This window comes from Haliotis cracherodii, unplaced genomic scaffold, assembly GCF_022045235.1.
Source record: "Haliotis cracherodii isolate W230 unplaced genomic scaffold, xgHalCrac1.p SCAF_1, whole genome shotgun sequence".
In the NCBI taxonomy this organism is placed as follows: Eukaryota; Metazoa; Mollusca; class Gastropoda; order Lepetellida; family Haliotidae; genus Haliotis; species Haliotis cracherodii.
Genome location: NW_027266264.1, coordinates 33,616,180 through 33,636,102, shown reverse-complemented (window position 1 = coordinate 33,636,102; position 19,923 = coordinate 33,616,180). Strand labels below are relative to the sequence as shown.

The following is a 19,923-nucleotide window of genomic DNA, read 5'->3' as shown; positions in this document are numbered from 1 at the left end:
TGACACACAAGCAACCAGTCCTGCCTCCATGGGGACCACAGTAAACAAACTATTTGAGAAGTGTAGCCTCAATCCTGGTGAGTACTTCAGATCTCGTGGCATTGACCTGCTTGACATTCTGAAATAATTCCACATGACCAATAGGAATAAGCTTAAGGTCAAATGTTTTCATTTTTTAAGACTAAATTTGAAGTAATTGTTGCAAATTCAAGAGAAAGCTTAGTTGAGCTGATGGACATTATTTCTCTGTTTCCATTATGCATATTCTCTGGCTCTTCCTGATCATACACGACACAAAACACTTGAGCTTCCTTCAGGATTTATTTTGTATAATGTGCATGTTGTTCAAGGAACACTTTCATTACCCATCTAAATGACCGAGGTATATCACACAATGCTAAATGCTACAGATGTACATATATTAAATGCTAAGAATAAATGCTTTCTAATAAACAAAATATCAGCTTTTGCTTTAAAATAAGAGCATGGATACATACTACATGATGATATTCATTCTGCATATTGTATTATTTACCGGTTGTGGGGAAACGGGTCAAGATACATACCAGTTGACCCATGCTTGTCAAAGACCCCTGTGGTTATTCCAGGGTAGAACAGATCCTTGGCCTCCCGCCTCTCTCGTCAGAGCTGGCTAATGAGATTTGGGTGGTCACTGGGTGTGACACGGCTGATACTGTGTCACTGTACTGTTGCCTATGTCAACAATTACTGGCATCAATCACATACAGCTCTGTTGTTTGTGGCGTTGGGGTGTTAGACATAAGCTGCCTGGGTACGAGGACATGCAATCCACTATATCACCCAGTCTTGACCACCCAAATCCATTAAGTCGCCTCATACAAGCATAGATTGCTGGGGACCAACTTTAAATTGTAGACCCCCACGGAGGTTGATAGTTTACTGGCCATTGTGATACTGCTGACTATTGCTGACTGTGACTTTTTCTTTCATTCATTCATTCATTCATTCATTCATTCATTCATTCATTCATTCATTCATTCATTCATTCATTCATTCATTCATTCATTCATTCATTCATTCATTCATTCATTATTTGTTTCTCAAAACATCTGTCCATTGAGATTTATCCAGGGACAGCCATTTAGCCTTCATTTCAGCCAGAAGCTCCCGATCAGGCACGTACTTCACGTCTTCGGCTGGGTGCTGTACCATGACGTGTTTGCGAACGTTGCCGCCAGTCATACTCTTGTACGAGCAATACACACACGAATAGGGCTTCACACCCTTATAGTAGTGGGCGATCATCAAATGTTTCCTCATGTGATCCAGAGTCTTTGTTGTATGTTGACAAAAGTTACAGTGTAGATCCGATTCTTTGTGTGTTGAGTTTCGGTGGCTGCTTAAATTATTTGGAGTTCGGAATATTTTGCCACAGATTTCACAAGCAAAGTTTTTTTCCGTGACATGTATTTTTTTGTGCGCAGTGAGGGTTCCTTGCCAGAGGGTGATGAAGTCGCATTCATCACATTGCAAACATTTCCTTTTGTCATCTTTTAGCCCATGGACCTTCCACAAGTGATCTGGGAAAATAAAAATAAACACACAATTATTAAGATATTTCACAAATAAATATTACAGAAAATGGAAACTATTTCTAAAATAATCTTGCTCAAACAGTTTTTCAATACTGGAGAACCTATGCTTAAGTTCTCACAAGAGAGTTTGGCTCTCAGTAACACAAGTAGGGATTAGATGTCCATTTTGTCAGACCAATTTTCAATTTTGTCTTACATATAATCTTAAAGTTTTGTGACTGTCAGGATCAAAACTGCAGTGTTTGATTGAAAATATTCTTTCTTAAGACTCTTTTGGTTCGTCTTTTTTCTTGTTATTACTCTTATTTCAGTGAGTGAGTGGTTTTACGCAGCTTTTAGCAAAATTCCAGCAATATCACGGCGAGGGACACCAGAAATGGGCTTCGCACATTGTACCCATGTCGGGAACTGAACCTGGTTCTTTGGCATGACGAGCAAACGCTTTAACCACTGGGGTACCCGACCACTCCCTTATTTCAAAGTTTATCAGACAATTAACCTCTAATCATCCTTTGCAACATTTGTTTCTTAATTTTGGCACCATATTCAACATTATTTTAGTGTGGCTTGAATACAGGTCCCAGCGTTCCCTCACCATCCATGGAGTACTGAGATCTGTAGTTGTTCCCACACACATGGCACTTGTACAGCGGGCCGTCCGAGTGGTTGGTGGTCGTGTGCAGTTTGAGGTCAGACGGCGTGGCTGTGAAGTAGCCACATATCTCACACTGGTAGCGCTGGCTGTTGATATGGTGGTACATGTGATTCTTGAGTGCTCTGATTACAAAAAAAGAGATAAGGCTGTTATTTTTGTGTTTGTTTGATCACAGATCCACCAACATTATTTTCATAAAAAATGGAATGAAACAAATACTTACACTAATGTTTTATCTGTCAATATGCAAAAATATTTTGTGAATAACCATCAACACTTGTACAATTTGTTTTCACATTTTCTCCAACTGATCAGTTACCTGATTTCATGCATAAGAAATCCCTTCCTTGGATTCTGACTCCAATATGTGCATATTTCCATCAATGCATGTTGATTCCATTTTTTTACTTTTATAAAAATCAGGGTAGGTATCATCTCCACGGGGCAAGGGAGTTAACTGACTGTAAAAGTCCAGTTTCCACCCTTGCGGACTTGGCTGGAATTTCTGGACTTGATCATATGATGTCCCAGATGTCTAGTTGGTTACACAATTTTGATTGGACTATACATAGACTTGTTAGTCCAGCTAAAATGTAACTCCTGAATTCCAGCCTTGTTGAGCAAGGGTAGAAACTGGACTTTTAGAGTCAGTTAACTCCCTTGCCTCAGGAAGATGGGTAGGTGTATTTATAAAACATGACAACAACTGACATACTTCCTGGTCTTGTACTGTTTGTCACAGTGTTCACAGGCATAGCCAAACGTGTCACCATGCCCCTTCCTGTGTTCCCCCATAGTTGCAGGCGACTGAGCGGCGCAGTAGAAGTGACAGCCCTCCGCCTCACATACCAACACCTGCAACATCATCAACCCTGATAGTTCCACTGTCCCATCTTACCACATTCCAAGTCATCATTGCTGATCTGTCCATCAAGATCACATGGCTTTGAAATTCTAATGATATATTTTTGGTTAATGATGAGATGAGTTCTAAAATTTAACCTTTGTTAATTTTGTGTCAGTGAAGGAAACAACATTCTGTGCTCATCTAGCACATAAGACGTGTAGGTGAATCAGGTGTAGGTCAATCAGTTGTAGGTCAATCAGTTGTAGGTGATGAATCAGGTGTAGGTTAATCAGGTGTAGGTCAATAAGGTGTAGGTCAATCAGGTGTAGGTGAATCAGAGAATTTAAGAGTGTATGAGTGAGTATGGTTTAACACCGCTTTCAGCAATATTCCAGCAATATCACAATAGGGTATACCAGACTTCACACATTGTGCCCATAAGGGGAATCGAACCACTAGGCTAACCCACCGCCCCTCTAATTTAAAGAACATCAGACAATATTCCTTCACCTCTCCATGGTGTACTCCATGCACAATCTGGTCGTGACTGAGCAGGCCCACGCGGTTGTGGCAGTCTCGGCCACACTTCCCACAGCTGTACTTCCCCGACTCCCGCCACAGATGCTGCCGCTTCAGATGCTGGATCATGGCCCTGTGGTCCACTGACTTGTTGAAGCACAGCGGACACACGTGAGCCTCCTCCGGATGTGCTGACTTCCTGTGGGTGACCACATCACTTATCTGACCTTCAAACCCACACAGGCTGCAGATACTGTTCTTGTTCCAACGAATCTGTGGACAAGAAACATTTCATGATTTAACTGGTAGTCATTAAAACTGTCAGTTGAAAAGTCAGGGAATTTACCATTTAAATAAATTCACTGATCGGCTGGCTGAAGTCCTCAGGATTCTGTTGATCTACAAAAGTAGTTCTCAACCAACGGCAGGATTCTGTTGATCTACAAAAGTAGTTCTCAACCAAACAGCCCTTGAAGACAGTCCTCTCAAGTGATGTGTGTGAACTTATCAGTGTGATGGTCCGTGTTAAAGAGTTTTATACTCTCTTTAAAACCCCTCATGGTCTACATACCTACAAACTAAACAGCAGCAGCAACTTCTATATTCAAGTGTCATTATTAAAACTTTGTTTTAGTATTGAGTATTTATTTGATCATCTCCATCATGACTACCAATCACTCTTTGAAAATATGAATACAGACGTTGTAACCATATGTAGTCTGTATCCATATCCCACATCCTGCATCCACTTCCAAATGACTCGAGATGATATTCATGTAGTCATTTTTGACTCACCAGGAAGTTGCCAGCTCTCCCTTTCTTCAGAGTCTGAAAAAATAATACCACAATGTTACTGATGTTATGGTGATGGTGGTGGTGGCGAACTGTTATTGTTAACTTTTACTTCATTAGCAGCAGAACTGTACTGCTGGTAAGACTTGTTTCATAATCAAGGGTTATAAGAAATTCAATAAGTAGCTACACATTCTCATTTTGGTTAAACATAATCTGTGATATTTCAAAAAACATTTCACTGCCCTTTACTGAGAGATTTTACAGTAGATTTTCTCGGAGCTACATAGCTCAAAACTTGCTGATGCCATAAAATCTTAACTCATTCATTATGTGTCTATTGCAATAATATTGAATGCATAGATCACACTACAGCTGAATAATAGTACTGATGAAATAAACTAGACAGACTTCAGTTAGTGTAGTCAGATAACGGGCAAATGTAGTGTTTTACCTCTGCATAATGCTACCATATTACAGCGAAACATATCAACTTTCAGCAGACCATTTGATACAAGCTTGAAAATGTGCTAAGCTAACAATTCAAATATTCAAAAGAACTTTGACCAACCTTGACAGCTGTCTTTCCTGATTTCCTCTTCTTTCTGGGGCTAGGGATTAAGAACTCATCTATTTGGTCATTACAGCCTGTGAGAGGAGGAACTAGTGCCACATCATCCGTTTTGTTTCCAAATTCATCATCCACGACTGATCCTCCTTCAGCAGGCTCATTGTCAACATCCGATATCACATCACGACCAACAGAATCAACACTCACAATGGCAATTCCAAGCCTTCTAGGGACAGACTCTGCTCCTTTCTGTGCAGACTTAGTTCTAGTTCTCAGCAACACAGCACCTTTCCTTATCTTTTTGGTCTTAACTCTTGATGTTGATTTATTTGATTTTTGAAAGTTATCTCTAATGTCAGAATGCACAGAAGCAGCAAAATTACAAGTCTGAGCACGTGGCGTTCTCCGACACCCACCTCTCTGTTCTCCTGGCCTGTTCTTGACATTTAGTCCATCTGATTGTGTCTTCCTTCTCCTTATCTTGTTCTCTTCCAGTTTGTCACTGGCTGCAAGACATTGAAATAATGACACCTCTTCATGATCATATCTGGAGGGACTCCCATCACCTGCATCAGCTGATGCTGATGGAAGCAGTATGTTCTGTGGGACCTTCCCTCCAGCAATATTTGGCACAATATGGCTGATATGGACTGCTTTACCATCAACCAAATCGGGGTCTCTTAACTGATTTTTACTGGACATAAACTGATCTTTTGGCATTGGTGCCACATCTGAAGTTTCAGCAAACCCTTCTGTGTTAAACGTAACTTGAAGATTGGAGCTGAGCGGGTCCTCCTCCTCCTCCTCCACCTCATCTTTGACTCGGTTGATGTCAAACTCTTCACTGTCTGTGTGGGGGAGAGACTCGGGCAGAAACACAGACTCAGACTCAGGTAGACCCTGATTCCGTAAGTCTGACCCTGGAGAACCTCCTGACCAGACTCCAACAGAATGGTCTCTACCTGACTTGTATCTGTCACCAGGAAGGTCCAAAGAACTCACTCTTGTGGCTGGAGAACAAGATTCTCTCATTCCATCTGCTGTCATCACAGATGTTTGATTTGAGATAAATCTGACAAGGTATTCAAATTTCAGTTTTTGGCCGGTGTCCAACAGTTGAGCCCTGTTTGAGTCAGTGACCTTCACCTTTCCACTGTATAGGTAGTCAAGGATATTTTGCAGGACATCAAGGTCAACATCTGTTAAGAGAAGTGATTGAGTGAGTTGGGGTTAATACCGCACTGAAGAGTATTTCAGTTATATCACAGCTTGTCAGCTTGATGTGGGAGGATAGCCCAAAGTGATGTGCTTTGGTGAAAACCATGAGTACGGTATGGTGCAGACGCTCTACCACTAGACACTGAAGGATGTAGGCACTCTTAAGGGCCACAACTCTGCACTGCAAATAGCAGCACCTTAATGATGGTGGCATATGTAAACAGGAGAAGCAATTCTAGTCAGTAAAGACACTTACACTGAACCCGTGAACATTACACATCAATGCTCATACATTTAGGGTTTGACAAATATTTTTCAGTAAGCGAATTCTACATGTAAAACAGAAAAATCACTAGAACCATAAAAAGGTTTACTAGACGTCAGAATGTTTTCAAACCTTTATCTTTTGCCTTATTCGGTGAAGAAACATACAAAGCCAATGGTGTAAAGGGTCAACAAAATGTCAGCATAGACATTACTTTACTAATACTGAGTACTCCTAAATGTCCCATACAGATAGTCACACACTTGTACACACCTAAATCAACAGTGTTCACTGGACTGTCTGAGTTTCTTGAACCGTGCATGCTGTGAAAGTACTCCGAGTGAGCAGCAAGGATTAACCAATGAGCTTTCAGCTCACAACCATCAGCAGTCTTCAGTGTAACGTCACACAGGCACTTGGTTTCATACAGATTATGCAGGCTCCTCACCAGACTTTGTCCATATTGGGGATCTTCTATACTCCCCATCCTTACTGCTCCTGTTTACGTCTGAAAATGAATCAAATTTGTGTTAAAATATTTGTATTGATAATAACGAATATCCAACTAAATGAACGAAACAAAACCAATGATTATTCAGCCCGTTTATTAACCCAAAACTATGCACAATATGCACAAACTACGGTTCCATTACACATTTGACACGTGCAGGTTGCAAAATGAAATACAAACGATACTTACAAGCATTCAGTTATTGTACAATATAATATTACCCTGTTATGGCAACATTATATGTCTATAATTCTGAATAATGCCCCTGTAAAGGCACTATAATGTAAGTTGTACTCTTGTGTGAGAGTATCCCACGACACGTCTTACACTGTCCAAACTGAAATGTCTAACTATCAGAAACTCCCATGTCCCAGTCATTAACAAGGTCTTCACTAGAAACATGTTCTTTCCGCAAAGTAGGGTGTGGTCATGATGGGGACGTGCGAGTTTCTGCGAAGTAGATTGTGTTTGGTACACTCAACCCTCCTGATCATGATGGGGTCGTGTGAGTTTCTGTGAAGTAGGGTGTGTTTGGTACACTTAACCCTCCTGATCATGATGGGGTCGTGTGAGTTTTTGTGAAGTAGGGTGTGTTTGGTACACTCAACCCTCCTAATCTTAATGGGGTCGTGTGAGTTTCTGCAAAGTAGGGAGTGTTTTATCCAAAAAAAACTCCTGATCATGTATATACTTTCCTCATGTGATCCCCAAATTGATGTAATCCTAATTTTGCACAAAAGGCATGACTTCCAAAAAAGATGAATTTATTTAAAATGATAATTTTGCAGTACACTTTCTTAAACATGTTAAAGGGAAGTTGCAAACTTCATCATGTGCGGACCACACTTGTGTAGCTGTGACATTGCTGTATTGCTGTAAACAACACTCCCTTTGCTGGTGACTGTTGTAGGTGTTCGTTTGGGTTTGAAATTAACATACAACACTATGTTAAAATTAGGAGGCAAATTCAGTCAGCACTGCACGAGTTCTTTTGCAGTATTTAGGGCTGTCATGTATATATGAAAATGGAAAATTTCAGTGTTGTTTAAAATGTCTGGTGGATGCCGACTGACAACTGACCCCCCCACTCATGGTGCTTCAGCTGTCAAATGAGAGAGCCTGTCTTCAAAAGGAAGTGCCCGAGACTGTGTAGTCCTGCACCATGACTGAATAATCTAGAAACGCATACTAAAGCAAGTCTAGCCAGCTCCATCTTCCCAAGGCAAGTGAGTTAACTGACTATGAAAGTCCAGTTTCCACCCTTGCCGAACTATGCTGGTATTATGGAGTTACATTTTGGCTGGGCTAACGAGTCTATGCATAGTCCAATCAAAATCGCGCACCGAAATCGAAATTCGGTTAGTAAACTGTCGTGCAGATTTCGGTCGTTGCAGGATTTGCAAAACATGTGCACCACCAACTCGTTGTCAACAGATATTTTTCAAATCTTTTCATGTTTCTAATCAAGCTGCTCACGTGATATGATGCACTTAGCGATGTAAGACCCGTTTTATCACAATAGAGATCTTGATTATCGATCAGATCGTCTTGACTGGGTGCAGCCGCTTTGTTTGAAACAAATGCAAGTGATACAAGAGGTGGAATCTGATTGGTCCATAGGAGAGGCTTAGAAGGGACATAACTCGTAATAACCACTGGTGGCGCTACGATTGAGCCCAGGAATTCCAGCATAGTTCGGCAAGGGTTGAAACTGGACTTTCAAAGTCAGTTAACTCCTTGCCTAGGGAAGATGAGCCAGCTCCAGCTAGCTCTATATGAAACCCGCATAGGGAGATTTTTTTTTTTTTTTAGAAACAAGAAGGATATTGTGTAATATAAGATTTCATAGACTAAATGTTAGTTTAGGGACTATGATCCAGTGTCTACTGCCCATTTGCAGACAATGTCAAGGTGTCAAACTGTCTGTGTGTAACAGAGGATATAGTGTAAATATCTCCCTACCCAAAGTCACTCAATGAGAGAAACATGATATTACCCGAGACACATGGAATATCCTATTTATTTTATACTTTTTGTGTAGTTGTCTACTGGAAAATTATATTATTTCATTACAAATGTAAAACCTTGAAACGTCAGTTCTCCCTACCTAACACACAGGGACAGTTCACCACCCCTTGTTTTGAGATTGCAAAATCTTAAAAAATATTAACAAAAGTACTAAAACATATTTAGGGTCACGAAAATTCTGTATCATACATGTAACATATAGTTATCATAACATACAAAATCCACTTTAACAAGCGAAAGAATGCATCTAATAAAAGGATGGAAGTAACAAAAATGGCGCTCTGCGAAAAGAACAGACTTGATTGACGAGTTAAATGAGAAATTTACAATTTATAAGGAAACATTTTCAAGAGAATAACAAACAACATGAAGCTATATTAACTCCATAAAAAACCATCTGTCATTATTTTGCCTTGTCAATGTGGAACTAATGTAAAAAGGAAGTCAACAGTTTGTGTACGGACCAGAGACTTATGATAAGGGGAGACAATTTGAGGGGAGGTCACTCTTGAATGACAATAGTTCCGTCAAAGTTTTATGTTCACTGCTGTGAAATATCAAGTGTTAAGTTCACTGCAATGAAAATATCACATTTTCTCAACTTCGGAAAACTCAGTCTTTCACACTGAAAATCATAAACTGCTGGAGTGGTGTACATAACAAAATAGGAGTTTGCAGATACAAAAATGGGAAAGACTTCCACCTGTATCCCCCCTCCAAAGTTTATGTATCTTCCAACTGTAGTATTTGGTTCTTAACTCTTACATGTGATGTTCCTTCAGTTATACCATCCAGTATGGTTATTATCAATACATATATGTTTCATACCGTGTCCAATGCATTGCCACTTAATCCTTTTACATATATGTGTGCCAATATATATACATATATGTTTAGGGGGATAAAGGCAGAAGTCGTGCCCAAAAAATGTGAGTTTTTAATTTACTTCAATTAAACTTGCATGCAGTTACAGACAGCACTATGAAGACATCTCCATTATTTGTCTCCAATGTACCTGCATTATGCACATTATGTATTGTTCTATGATTTATGTAAGTAAATATTCTGTAACAGAGAGGTTGATGTTTAATGCCGCACTCAGCAATATTCCAGCTATATGAGTACGGTTTACAAATAATCGAGTCTGGACCAAACAATCCAGTGATTGACATCATGAGCCCCGATCTACGTAATTGGGATACGATGACATGCATCAACTATGTCAGCAAGTCTGACCACCCTATCCCGTTAGTCGTTTCTTACGACAAGCATGGGTTGCTGAAGACCAATTCTATTCCGGATCTTCACGGGTTGTAACGGAGAGGTCTTCAAATAGGCAATTTGCGTGTTGATAATCCAATTTCCTGAGATGAATCAGTGTTGAAATCACATGCTAAAACAAATCCAAGTCTAGTACGTTCCCCTGCAAACTGACAAGACTCGCGAAAGAGCCGCCTGTAACTTGACCGTCTGCAGGACATGTTCATATCCACGTGATATTGTCGGGTGTACTGTGTACATTCCCTTATAGGAACAATCCATTTTCACTTACCAATGTGTTACAGGAGGATTTTATACGCTATCCAGTATCCAAGACCACAAGCATGACAAGATATTGTTTTAACGGGCACCTGTCTCTGCAGAAATATAATTAGAGTTATCTCCCTTGTAGTTTATGGTCTGTTTTACAAATATGCAAACTCGTTAATGTGAAAAAAATGGTTCCATCCTCCAAACATCATATTTTCTACCGGATCATTAAAAGAAGTATTTCTTCCGCTCATGCTTTTGTTGTGGTATCAAAGATAATCAACGATACCTGTTTTCATATGTCTTAGGAACTTCAATTTGTATGGTAGGGTTGTGGTAATTTCTAGATTTCTTTATTTCCCTTCTGGCCAATTTCTGGTGTCCCCCGACGTGATATTGCTGGAATATTGCTAAAAGCGGCGTAAAACCATACTCACCACCACTATTTCCCTTCTGAGGAGGCCACAGGCATATAGTACATTTATAATTAGTACATTCAGAGCAGTAGATTCTATAACATATGTCTCATTGTATGAAAAACATGCATAGGTATTTTTTGTAAAACTAAGTACCTCGAGATGTTTAACAGAGATGTGAATTAAAGAAATTGGGATTGACATAGTAATATTCAGGTATATACTTAGCCCTTAATGTTGCATAACAAAATTCGCAACCCTAACGAAATATTACACCCAAGAAATGTTGTACCCCTAGAAAATTCGTATAAGTTTATAGCAATTTCTATGTCAGTAATCATTATACTTCCCAAATTGGAATGACAAATTTCCGAAATCATGTTACCGGTAATATTGTTACAACTAATATTATGTTATGACATTCCAGCTATATGACGGCGATCTGTAAATAATCGAGTCTGGACCAGACAATGCAGTAATTGACATCATGAGTATCGATCTAAGCAATTGGGATACGATGACAGGCATCACCCAAGTCACAGCCTGACCACCCGATCCCTTTAATCGCCTCTTACGACAAGCATGGGTTGCTGAAGACCTATTCTAATTCGGATCTTCGTGGGTAAAACATTACTTAAATTATTACTTTGTAGAGATAACTTTTATATTACCGATAACAGAACTAATAAAGAGGAAGAGGGTTTAATTCTTATTCAAACATTATTGCACTGAACGTAATGTTAAGATGCTTCAGAACTTAGTTAAATAAGAACGTTTACAAAATCCCAATTTTGAACACAATTTATTTTTTTTGCAATTTGCCTGCGAAGGGCACTTAGTTTATAATTCTAGAAGATTTTCATGGGTGGCATTGATGAGTTCTTTGTGAGGTCGTGCCTTGTCGTATTTAGATAGACCAAGTTGTGTGAACTAACAGCTTAGGTTAGTCAAATTAGAAAACTAAAACATAACCAAAGGTAGAGAATGGGATATTGTTATTTTCCATGTATGAGACTTAGTCAGCTTCACCTAGATGTATAGGGGTAATCGAATCATGAAGGATGTTTGTGACATTGCACTATTACATTGTGTTTAACAATTATCTTTTGCTTCAAGTATTAGTAGCTATTTGGTATTAAAGAGCTATTGCGCCTAAATATAGACATTTCACCAGACTGGGATATTTCTTTCTTATTAAACATCATTTGTCTGAATAGTTTCGGTTGCAGTATACAGATATGTATTTTAGAACGCGGAAATCAGACCTTGTTTTTAACTTTTGATTTAGTCATATGCCACGAGAGCCAGTCACTGATCACGTGATTATCTAATGCAGATCATTTGCATAAACGAGAAGACGATCTTTTCCACACGATCAGAAACTTTATGGACTCGTTTAGAGAGAAGGTAATTGGCCAGATTCAACAAATCGACATAATCGATAATTAAGATTTTGTTATGTCAAGCATACTCGCCAATAAGATAAAAAATTGTTTATTAATGTTTTTGCCGATCTTCATTGACATCCTTGGGGGCGCGCCTTTCTTTTCAGTAAGGAAAAAAGTTGTTGCCGCTTGAATAGAAGAAACGAGTTACAGGCTATATTCTTGTATTTATCCATTTTCCCGTTGCATCAGAGAGTGATAGCAGTGAACACATAACGACCATTCTCTCTGGATAAAACTAAAAAGACAGCGTCAGAACATCAAGTGTAAACGCCACAGTATCTTCATATATTGTTTATACAATTATGTATTATTTTGTGTAAAACGTTGTATTAGCAAACATTCCATTGAACCATGGAGATGGATGTATTAGACGTAATTAATGCCAGTGTGAAATTGAAACATAAGAACATTGAAACATTGAGGTGTATTGATAAAGACTGATTTACAAAACACAATTTACGATAGCAAACAAACGATAGCAAAGACGTTCAAAATACTCCGTATATACTGATAAACAACACGCAAACGTGAAATCATTGAATGGCTTGATGTGGGGGGGAAAGCCCGAAGTCATGCAGGCCTCTAAAGTTAACCACTTAGTTGTAACCAAGAGTACAGGTATATGGAGCTGACAAAACTAGAAACATAATCGGGGTGAACCGGGATTAGAACCCACGATAAAAGGTTTCTGACGTGCCCAAGGGACGCGACTATGTACAGCAAATTACGGCGCCTCAGACGACTGAGTCAAGAGTGAGCGAGTTGGGATGGGGTGTTACTCGCATTGTAGGAAGAAAAAGTAATGTGCCCTTTTCTTGTTGACAATTTCCAATATTGCCTCAATATTGAGCACCTGTTTATGTTGGAACAAATAATTGAGCACCTAAACAATTTAAAAATTGCTGATCTCTTACCAGATTCGGATGAGGTGTTTTGCTTTACGCTGCTTTAAACAGTTGTAGCAAGGCAGCAAGGTGCGTAAACTGTATGTGGGACGTCGAACCGTTACAAGTATATTGTTAAATGAATCCCGTTTATTCTGCTGCATAGATTACCGAAACATACACAGAACTATCGCATACTTACCTCGTGTGCTTTTATTATATTTGACATGAGAAATAGAATCGGTGCCGTTTTCGTCAGGCCAGGGTGCATTTTTCGTGAAATTAGTGTTGTTTTTAACTTAGCGACAGCGTTGATCTAAGGGAAGTAACTCTATTTACCATCGCTCTACCGGAAGTTTTGTAGAGCTTCAAAATGGCTGTCATCCACAGAGCACTGTTCACCTGGTTTACAGTTTTAGTGTTTCTCATTCTTTTAGTGTTGCGATTGGACCACAAGGTTGAGTGGAACTGGTTCTTGATTTTCATTCCGCTGTGGCTTTTTGATGCTGTAGTTGTCATCTACATTACAGTAAATATGATCGTCCATTGTAAAAATGGGTATGATAGAAACGAACTGACAATGAGAAGAAAAGCCTGGTTTATGGCTTCGGTCGTGCTAAAAATGTCGTTCCAAGTGCTACTCTGTCTCAAAGTACAATATTTTGATGACATTATATCCACGTACATTGTGATGATTCCATTCTGGCTGGTTCTATCAGGTGCGTCGTTTGATGTCTTCAGAAGTTTGATGAGGTTACACTGATCACCGGTGTACTGGAAATATGTCGGCATGGTTACAAATACTCCAACGTATGAAGCGACTATACGTTTACTAGAAATTCGGTGTTCTAAGAAATCATTCCATTTGATGACACTCAAGCCAGCTTGCTTGGTACAGTGAACAGCACAGCACCAATGTGATTATTCATCGTCCAGGTTTTAGATGACATTCATCAAGTTCTGGATACAGTATGTACATATCCATGTTGATCAAGATATGCTTTGGAAAAGTATGTTCATCAAGCAGATGCTCAAGGGAAGTAGCAAACACTGAATGTATGTATCCACGTAGGGAGTCATTTGTAAGGCTCAGGCAGATGAAATGTGTCGTATGCTGCCAGGCATGAGGATGTGGACAATGCACACAGGATGAGAAGATGTAATAAGTAATGCTAACAGTAATGTTGGTTGTTGCAACAATACACGTCATAGTGTCACTGTCAAAATAAAAAACAAAAATGGAAGAACTTGGTTCCGACCACTGTGTACGAGAAACATGCAAGCTGCATCAATCTGGCATGTGTGCTAGAATGCTGAAGACATTTACCTCTTCAAATTAAAGACATGATCATGTGTGCAGTCTACCATGTCTACTGTCTAGTCAAGTTGTCAACAATATTGCAGCAGAAACAATATCAATAGGTTGCTTTTCTGTCAGTTGTCATTGATGGACACTTATTTATCATTTATGAAATGTGAAGATACTGAAAAAGTGACAATATTGAAAAGGTGATGTGTGATGATTTTCAACATGCTTCACATACATGATAGAACCATGATACCTCTTACAATCTGCTGTGGAAAGTAGTATAAAGAACGCAATTGCTTCACACTGAATTATTGTCTCTGCAAGTAAACCATTGTCTCATTCAGAACATGCTTCATCAAGAAATCATACAGCATGCTTTGTATCTGGGATAAAACCATTGCTTCACATGGAATGTCCATGTTAACAGTGTTTGCTTGTCATGATGAAAACCCAGGTTTCAATGCGAAAACTTATTTCTGGTGTCTCCCACTTTGTGATATTGCTGGAATATTGCAAAAAGTGTCCCAACTCACTCACTCAATTTGGTCAACCATCACTTTGTCTGCCAACTATAATTTTAAGATGTTATTGTGCTAATATTTCAAGATTAGTCAACCAGTAATTATGAAGGCAACGTGTCAGTTTCATGGTCCCTAGAAGTGAGCACCGGAGAGTGGAGCATTTTCTTGGATCACAATGTTGAGACATAACATGAGATGTTACTGATCCTATTTCATAAAAACGTAAAAGATGCACAGGAACATCTGCCTGTTGAATGCAATTACATGGGAGTGGAAGGTAACCTCATGGTTAAAGTGTTTGCTTGTTACTCTGAGGAACTGAGTTCCATTCTCCACATGGGTAGAATTTGTTAAGTCTTTCCACTGTGGTATGACTAAATTATTGCTGAAGCAGCATAACAATCTTCTCACTCACTGATAATTATGAAGATTACATTTTCACCTAGTCATCATGGTTTGCTCTAATATTCTTATTGATACACTCAAATTCTCAGATCACTCCAACATCCTGTTTTTCAGGATTCTATGTTCCCTGGAAAACTGGCCCCAGGAAAGTTTTCTCCATAGGAAAATAATGTAACACTGGAAAAGTGTTGGATTTAAGTTGATCTGAAACTTTTGTCTCGACAGTACATCATAACATGATTTAGCTGTTATCGAACAATTGATCAAATGAGCCTTGACAATATTCCCACCTGCAAACATGTTTCCCAACATGTGGCCTTATGATACTTTATGTTATCACAATGTTTGTATTTCCAACTGCAAGAATGTTCAAGTTATTTTCAAAATAATGATGACAATCATGTGTATATCATGTTTATGTACATATTATGACATGATACAATCTACCCGTGAAGATTCGGAGTAGAATAGGTCTTCAGCAACCCATGCATGCCATAAAAGGCGACTATGCTTGTTGAAGTGAGTGAGTGTGTTGGGTTTAACTCCGCTTTTAACATTATTCCAGTTATATCACGGCATATCAGCTTAATGTGGAAGGAAAGCCCGAAGTGATGCAGGTCTCGGACGTTTACCATTTTGGTGAAACCCTAGAGGACAGGTACGGTACTGACAAACCTAGAAACATAATCTGGACGGACCCACAATCAAAGGTTTCTGGCATGTCCAAGGGACGCAGCTCTGCATAACGAATCGCGTTGGCTTAGATGACTGGGCCCCCCCGTTCCCCCTATGCTTGTCGTAAAAGGCGACTAACAGGATCGGTAGGTCAGGCTCAGTCGCTTGGTTGATGCCTGTCATCGTATCCCAATTGCATGGACCGATGCTCATGAAGTCAATCACTTGATTGTCTGGTCCAAACTTGATTATTCACTGATTGCCCTCATATAGCTGGAATATTGCTGAGTGCGGCGTTAAACAACAGACAAACAAAACATGATACAATCTTTGAATCTGAAGACATACCCATAACAGGGTTTCAGACAGGACCAGTGATGTAGGAATTGAAGACTAGGAAGAAATTGACACAATCTTGAAGTAAATGGATTAATGTTTGTATTGTGATCAGAATCATTTATCATGTTTATTATGATTCTAGTCCTATGTCCAATACATGCTTTTCATGTGACAAATGTTAAAAAGCTATCGTTCACTCAAGTTTCAGTATCTTTTGTAATTACAAAATTGTTGGTTTTCAATGTTTTGCTTTATCATGGGATATATTGATGTGAAAGTGACATGGATGGAATATATTCTTATAGTTTTTGTATATTATGTACATTTATCATGTCTTGTGTATATAAAATATGACATTGACAACTTATTAAATGTTATCAATACCCTCCATCTTTAGCCAAATTGTGACACTTTCTATGGGAACTTAACTAGTCAAAGGTTAAAATTAAACAATATTTCCCACTGTTCCCACTTTGGCTGTGCTAGAGTTTGAATGTTTTGATCGGAATCCCAGGTGTTTGTTTGTCAGCGCCATATCCGCGCTCGTTGGTTTCATGAGAGGTAAGCATCTGCTGTAGGTCACGTTCCTTCCACATAGGCCCAAGGATGTTCAAGGTATCAAGATGAAATCTTTTGTGTTTTAAACAGGAAATATTGTATTAATCTAAGTTAAGGAATGTTTATAAAGAGCTCCCAAACTATGCACAAGGTGTAATTTTGTATGAATGCCAGTGATCTTTTGATGATACCATAAGTGTTTTGATTTATACAACATGATATTCAAGGTATCATCATGGCACTCAATCTGCAGGTGGTTGTTTCCAAATACAAAAGGGGCGGTCGGGTAGCCTAGTGGTTAAAGCATTCACGTGTCACGCCGAAGACCCAGGTTCGATTTCCGACATGGGTACAATGTGTGAAGCCCATATTGGTGTCCCCCGCCGTGATATTGCTGGAATATTGTTAAAAGCGGCGTAAAACCATACTCACTCACTCACTCCAAATACAAAAGGATTTCTCTCAATATTGTACAACTCACAACCAGAGAAAAAAGCATATTTTTTATAATAGCTGCCAATTTAGATCGGAGGCAATCTCGTCCAAAAATACCCCAGTTGAAATAAAAGTAACCAGTACACAATGACAGCCACATGTTATGAATAAAGTTCGGCAAGGTGTACAATGTATGACGTCATTCCTCGTGCGCCCTTTTTGTGACTTCATATAAGGAACACACAACTATTTTTAGATAGTATGAAACTTCCAGATTTGTCAGATTTACAATATTGCCCTTGACATACCAACGAAATATTTATCAAAACAGTGACTAAATGCTAGATACTAGTATTTATCATATAATGGGTAGGATTCTCGGGAAGATAAAGCCAATGGATAAAAACGATATCTGTTGGGGTCATATGCGGATAGAGATGCAAGTATCAAAGGTCAAGTAAGGACTACTTTCAGTGTTTATAAACAAACATGGCGTCGCCCTTGTCATTCGGCGATCGAGTCAGAATTACCCATCGGGAATCTGGATATACTAAAGGGATATTTCTATCATTATCAAAAGAACAGTCTAATATACTGATAAAAAGGCTAACTGTGACGTAGCTAAGGCATTTTATAAGTTTTGGCAACTTTGGAGATATAAATTTTGAAACAGTTTTGCGATGACACTTGGCCTAGCCAAGCAGCATCAGTAGCCATATCTGTGCTTGAAATCTTTTCCACAAATTAAAATAGTTGGATTTGGCCGAAATATGTTTGAATTGTTACCTTGTTTCGTTTTGTCGCTGTGTGTACGTCTGACTGCACTTAACGTTATGACAGGACAGACCGACTGTCAACAACGTCTAAACGTGGCCATGAAGTCTCATAGACTAGGGTTAGAGTAGCTTCCCTTTGTCAAAGGGAAGCTACTCTAGTGGACAGACCGATGGATTGCCGCGAAAGGCAAGTAACAACAATTGTTGTTTTGCGTATATATGTTGCTTTGACACTGTATAACAAACAGATTTTAGTTGGAACTATATTGGCTACTGTCACTGTCCGACTGACACATCACTTACCCTGTGACGTAATAAATATTAATGCGCGCATTCCAGGAAAACTTGCAATGTTTAGGTAATGTTTGTGAGTGAGGGGAAGCGATTTTCAAGTACAGACTTGAAGAATGACATTATATGATAAAGAGGTTATCACGCTAATGTGTTTAGGGATGATAAATATCCTGTATTAGGAATAAACACTATGTATTTAGTTCGCCAAGGCTAGCTAAATACAATGTTTATTCCTAATGCAGGATATTTACCATCCCCAAACACACTTGCGTGATAACCTTTATATAACTGCAACATGTATATCACATCACATGAAGGGTGCAAGAAGAAAGGCGCAATACGTCGTGAACCTCGGCATCATGTTGCTCATTGCATGCATATACACAGTGGAATACACAGATGATTAAACTCAGAATATGCCACAACTTGCAGTGTTGTCTGGCATTCTTTATTGTCGATGTTGTCCTTTAGCATTGACACTCTATTGTACACATAGTTCATTCTTTCATATTGCATCTTTACTTTGAGGTTTGATTATTGGTATTTATTTTGTATTTTGAGTACATTATTTATAATTCTAAGATGCTCACTAAAAGATCAAAAGGTGCTGACTGTTCCATACCCTGCGATAAAGTACACTTTTGGAGTTACGGGGCTAGAGCAAACTGTAGTACTTAAGCAAATAATTTTTGAGTAACATTTTGTATTTTTTTCTTAACATTGACTATTATTGCTTACTGGTCATCTTAATTTCCACTCATGTTTTGTTTTTACCGAATGGCCGCCCCTACATTTAGCATGTTTAGTGAGAAAAAATCTACATATGGACTAAATGGCCTCTCTTTAATGTGATGAATCCTGAGTGTCACTTCTGGTGCTCCCTCCCACTCAATGACTCATACATCAAAACCCCTGTCTGTGACTGTTAATATATAATAAAATAATTGATCTGTCCTTTGGCCCAATGTGGTGGGTTTGGCTTAACCCCACTTTAGAACAGTATTTCAGTTACGTAGTGCCAGCTTGATGTGGTAGGAAAGCCTGAAGTGAGGCAGGTCTTGGACATTTACCACTTTGATGAAACCCACGATCATGGGTAAGGTGCTGTCAAACCTAGAACCACAATTAGGGCAAAATTGGGATGCAAACCCTTGATTACAGATTTCTGGCATGGCTTATGGATGCAACTCGCAGCGAATTGTGGTCTCTTAGATCACTGGGCACGTGTGTCACTTGGCCTCAACAGTCAATTAATTATTGATGATACTTCATACCAATGACATGGTTAGTCCATTACAACTTTGAAACTTTTGTGATTTAACATCTGTTGTAAATGAGTGAGTGAGTGAT

General features: G+C 39.1%; 1 protein-coding gene across 1 annotated transcript; it reads right to left on the bottom strand.

Moving 5' to 3' along the window:
• Positions 1-1,040: 1,040 nt before the first annotated feature.
• LOC139476370 (uncharacterized) lies at positions 1,041-10,608 on the bottom strand. Its single transcript, XM_071259403.1, has 8 exons — positions 10,536-10,608; positions 6,718-6,952; positions 4,962-6,160; positions 4,394-4,426; positions 3,590-3,871; positions 2,948-3,087; positions 2,173-2,354; positions 1,041-1,562 (listed from the first exon to the last, which is right to left on the bottom strand). Exons 2-8 carry the CDS (start codon positions 6,929-6,931, stop codon positions 1,072-1,074), a joined length of 2,541 nt encoding a protein of 846 aa, XP_071115504.1. The 5' UTR covers positions 6,932-6,952; positions 10,536-10,608; the 3' UTR covers positions 1,041-1,071.
• Between the last annotated feature and the right edge of the window lie 9,315 nt (positions 10,609-19,923).

Coding starts and splice junctions, on each gene's coding strand:
- LOC139476370 (XM_071259403.1), bottom strand. CDS start 6,931: ATGGGGAGTATAGAAGATCCCCAATATGGACAAAGTCTGGTGAGGAGC. Junction 4,427..4,961: donor CAGGAAAGACAGCTGTCAAG/GTTGGTCAAAGT, acceptor TTATTTTTTCAG/ACTCTGAAGAAAGGGAGAGC. Junction 3,088..3,589: donor ATGGAGTACACCATGGAGAG/GTGAAGGAATAT, acceptor ATGATGTTGCAG/GTGTTGGTATGTGAGGCGGA.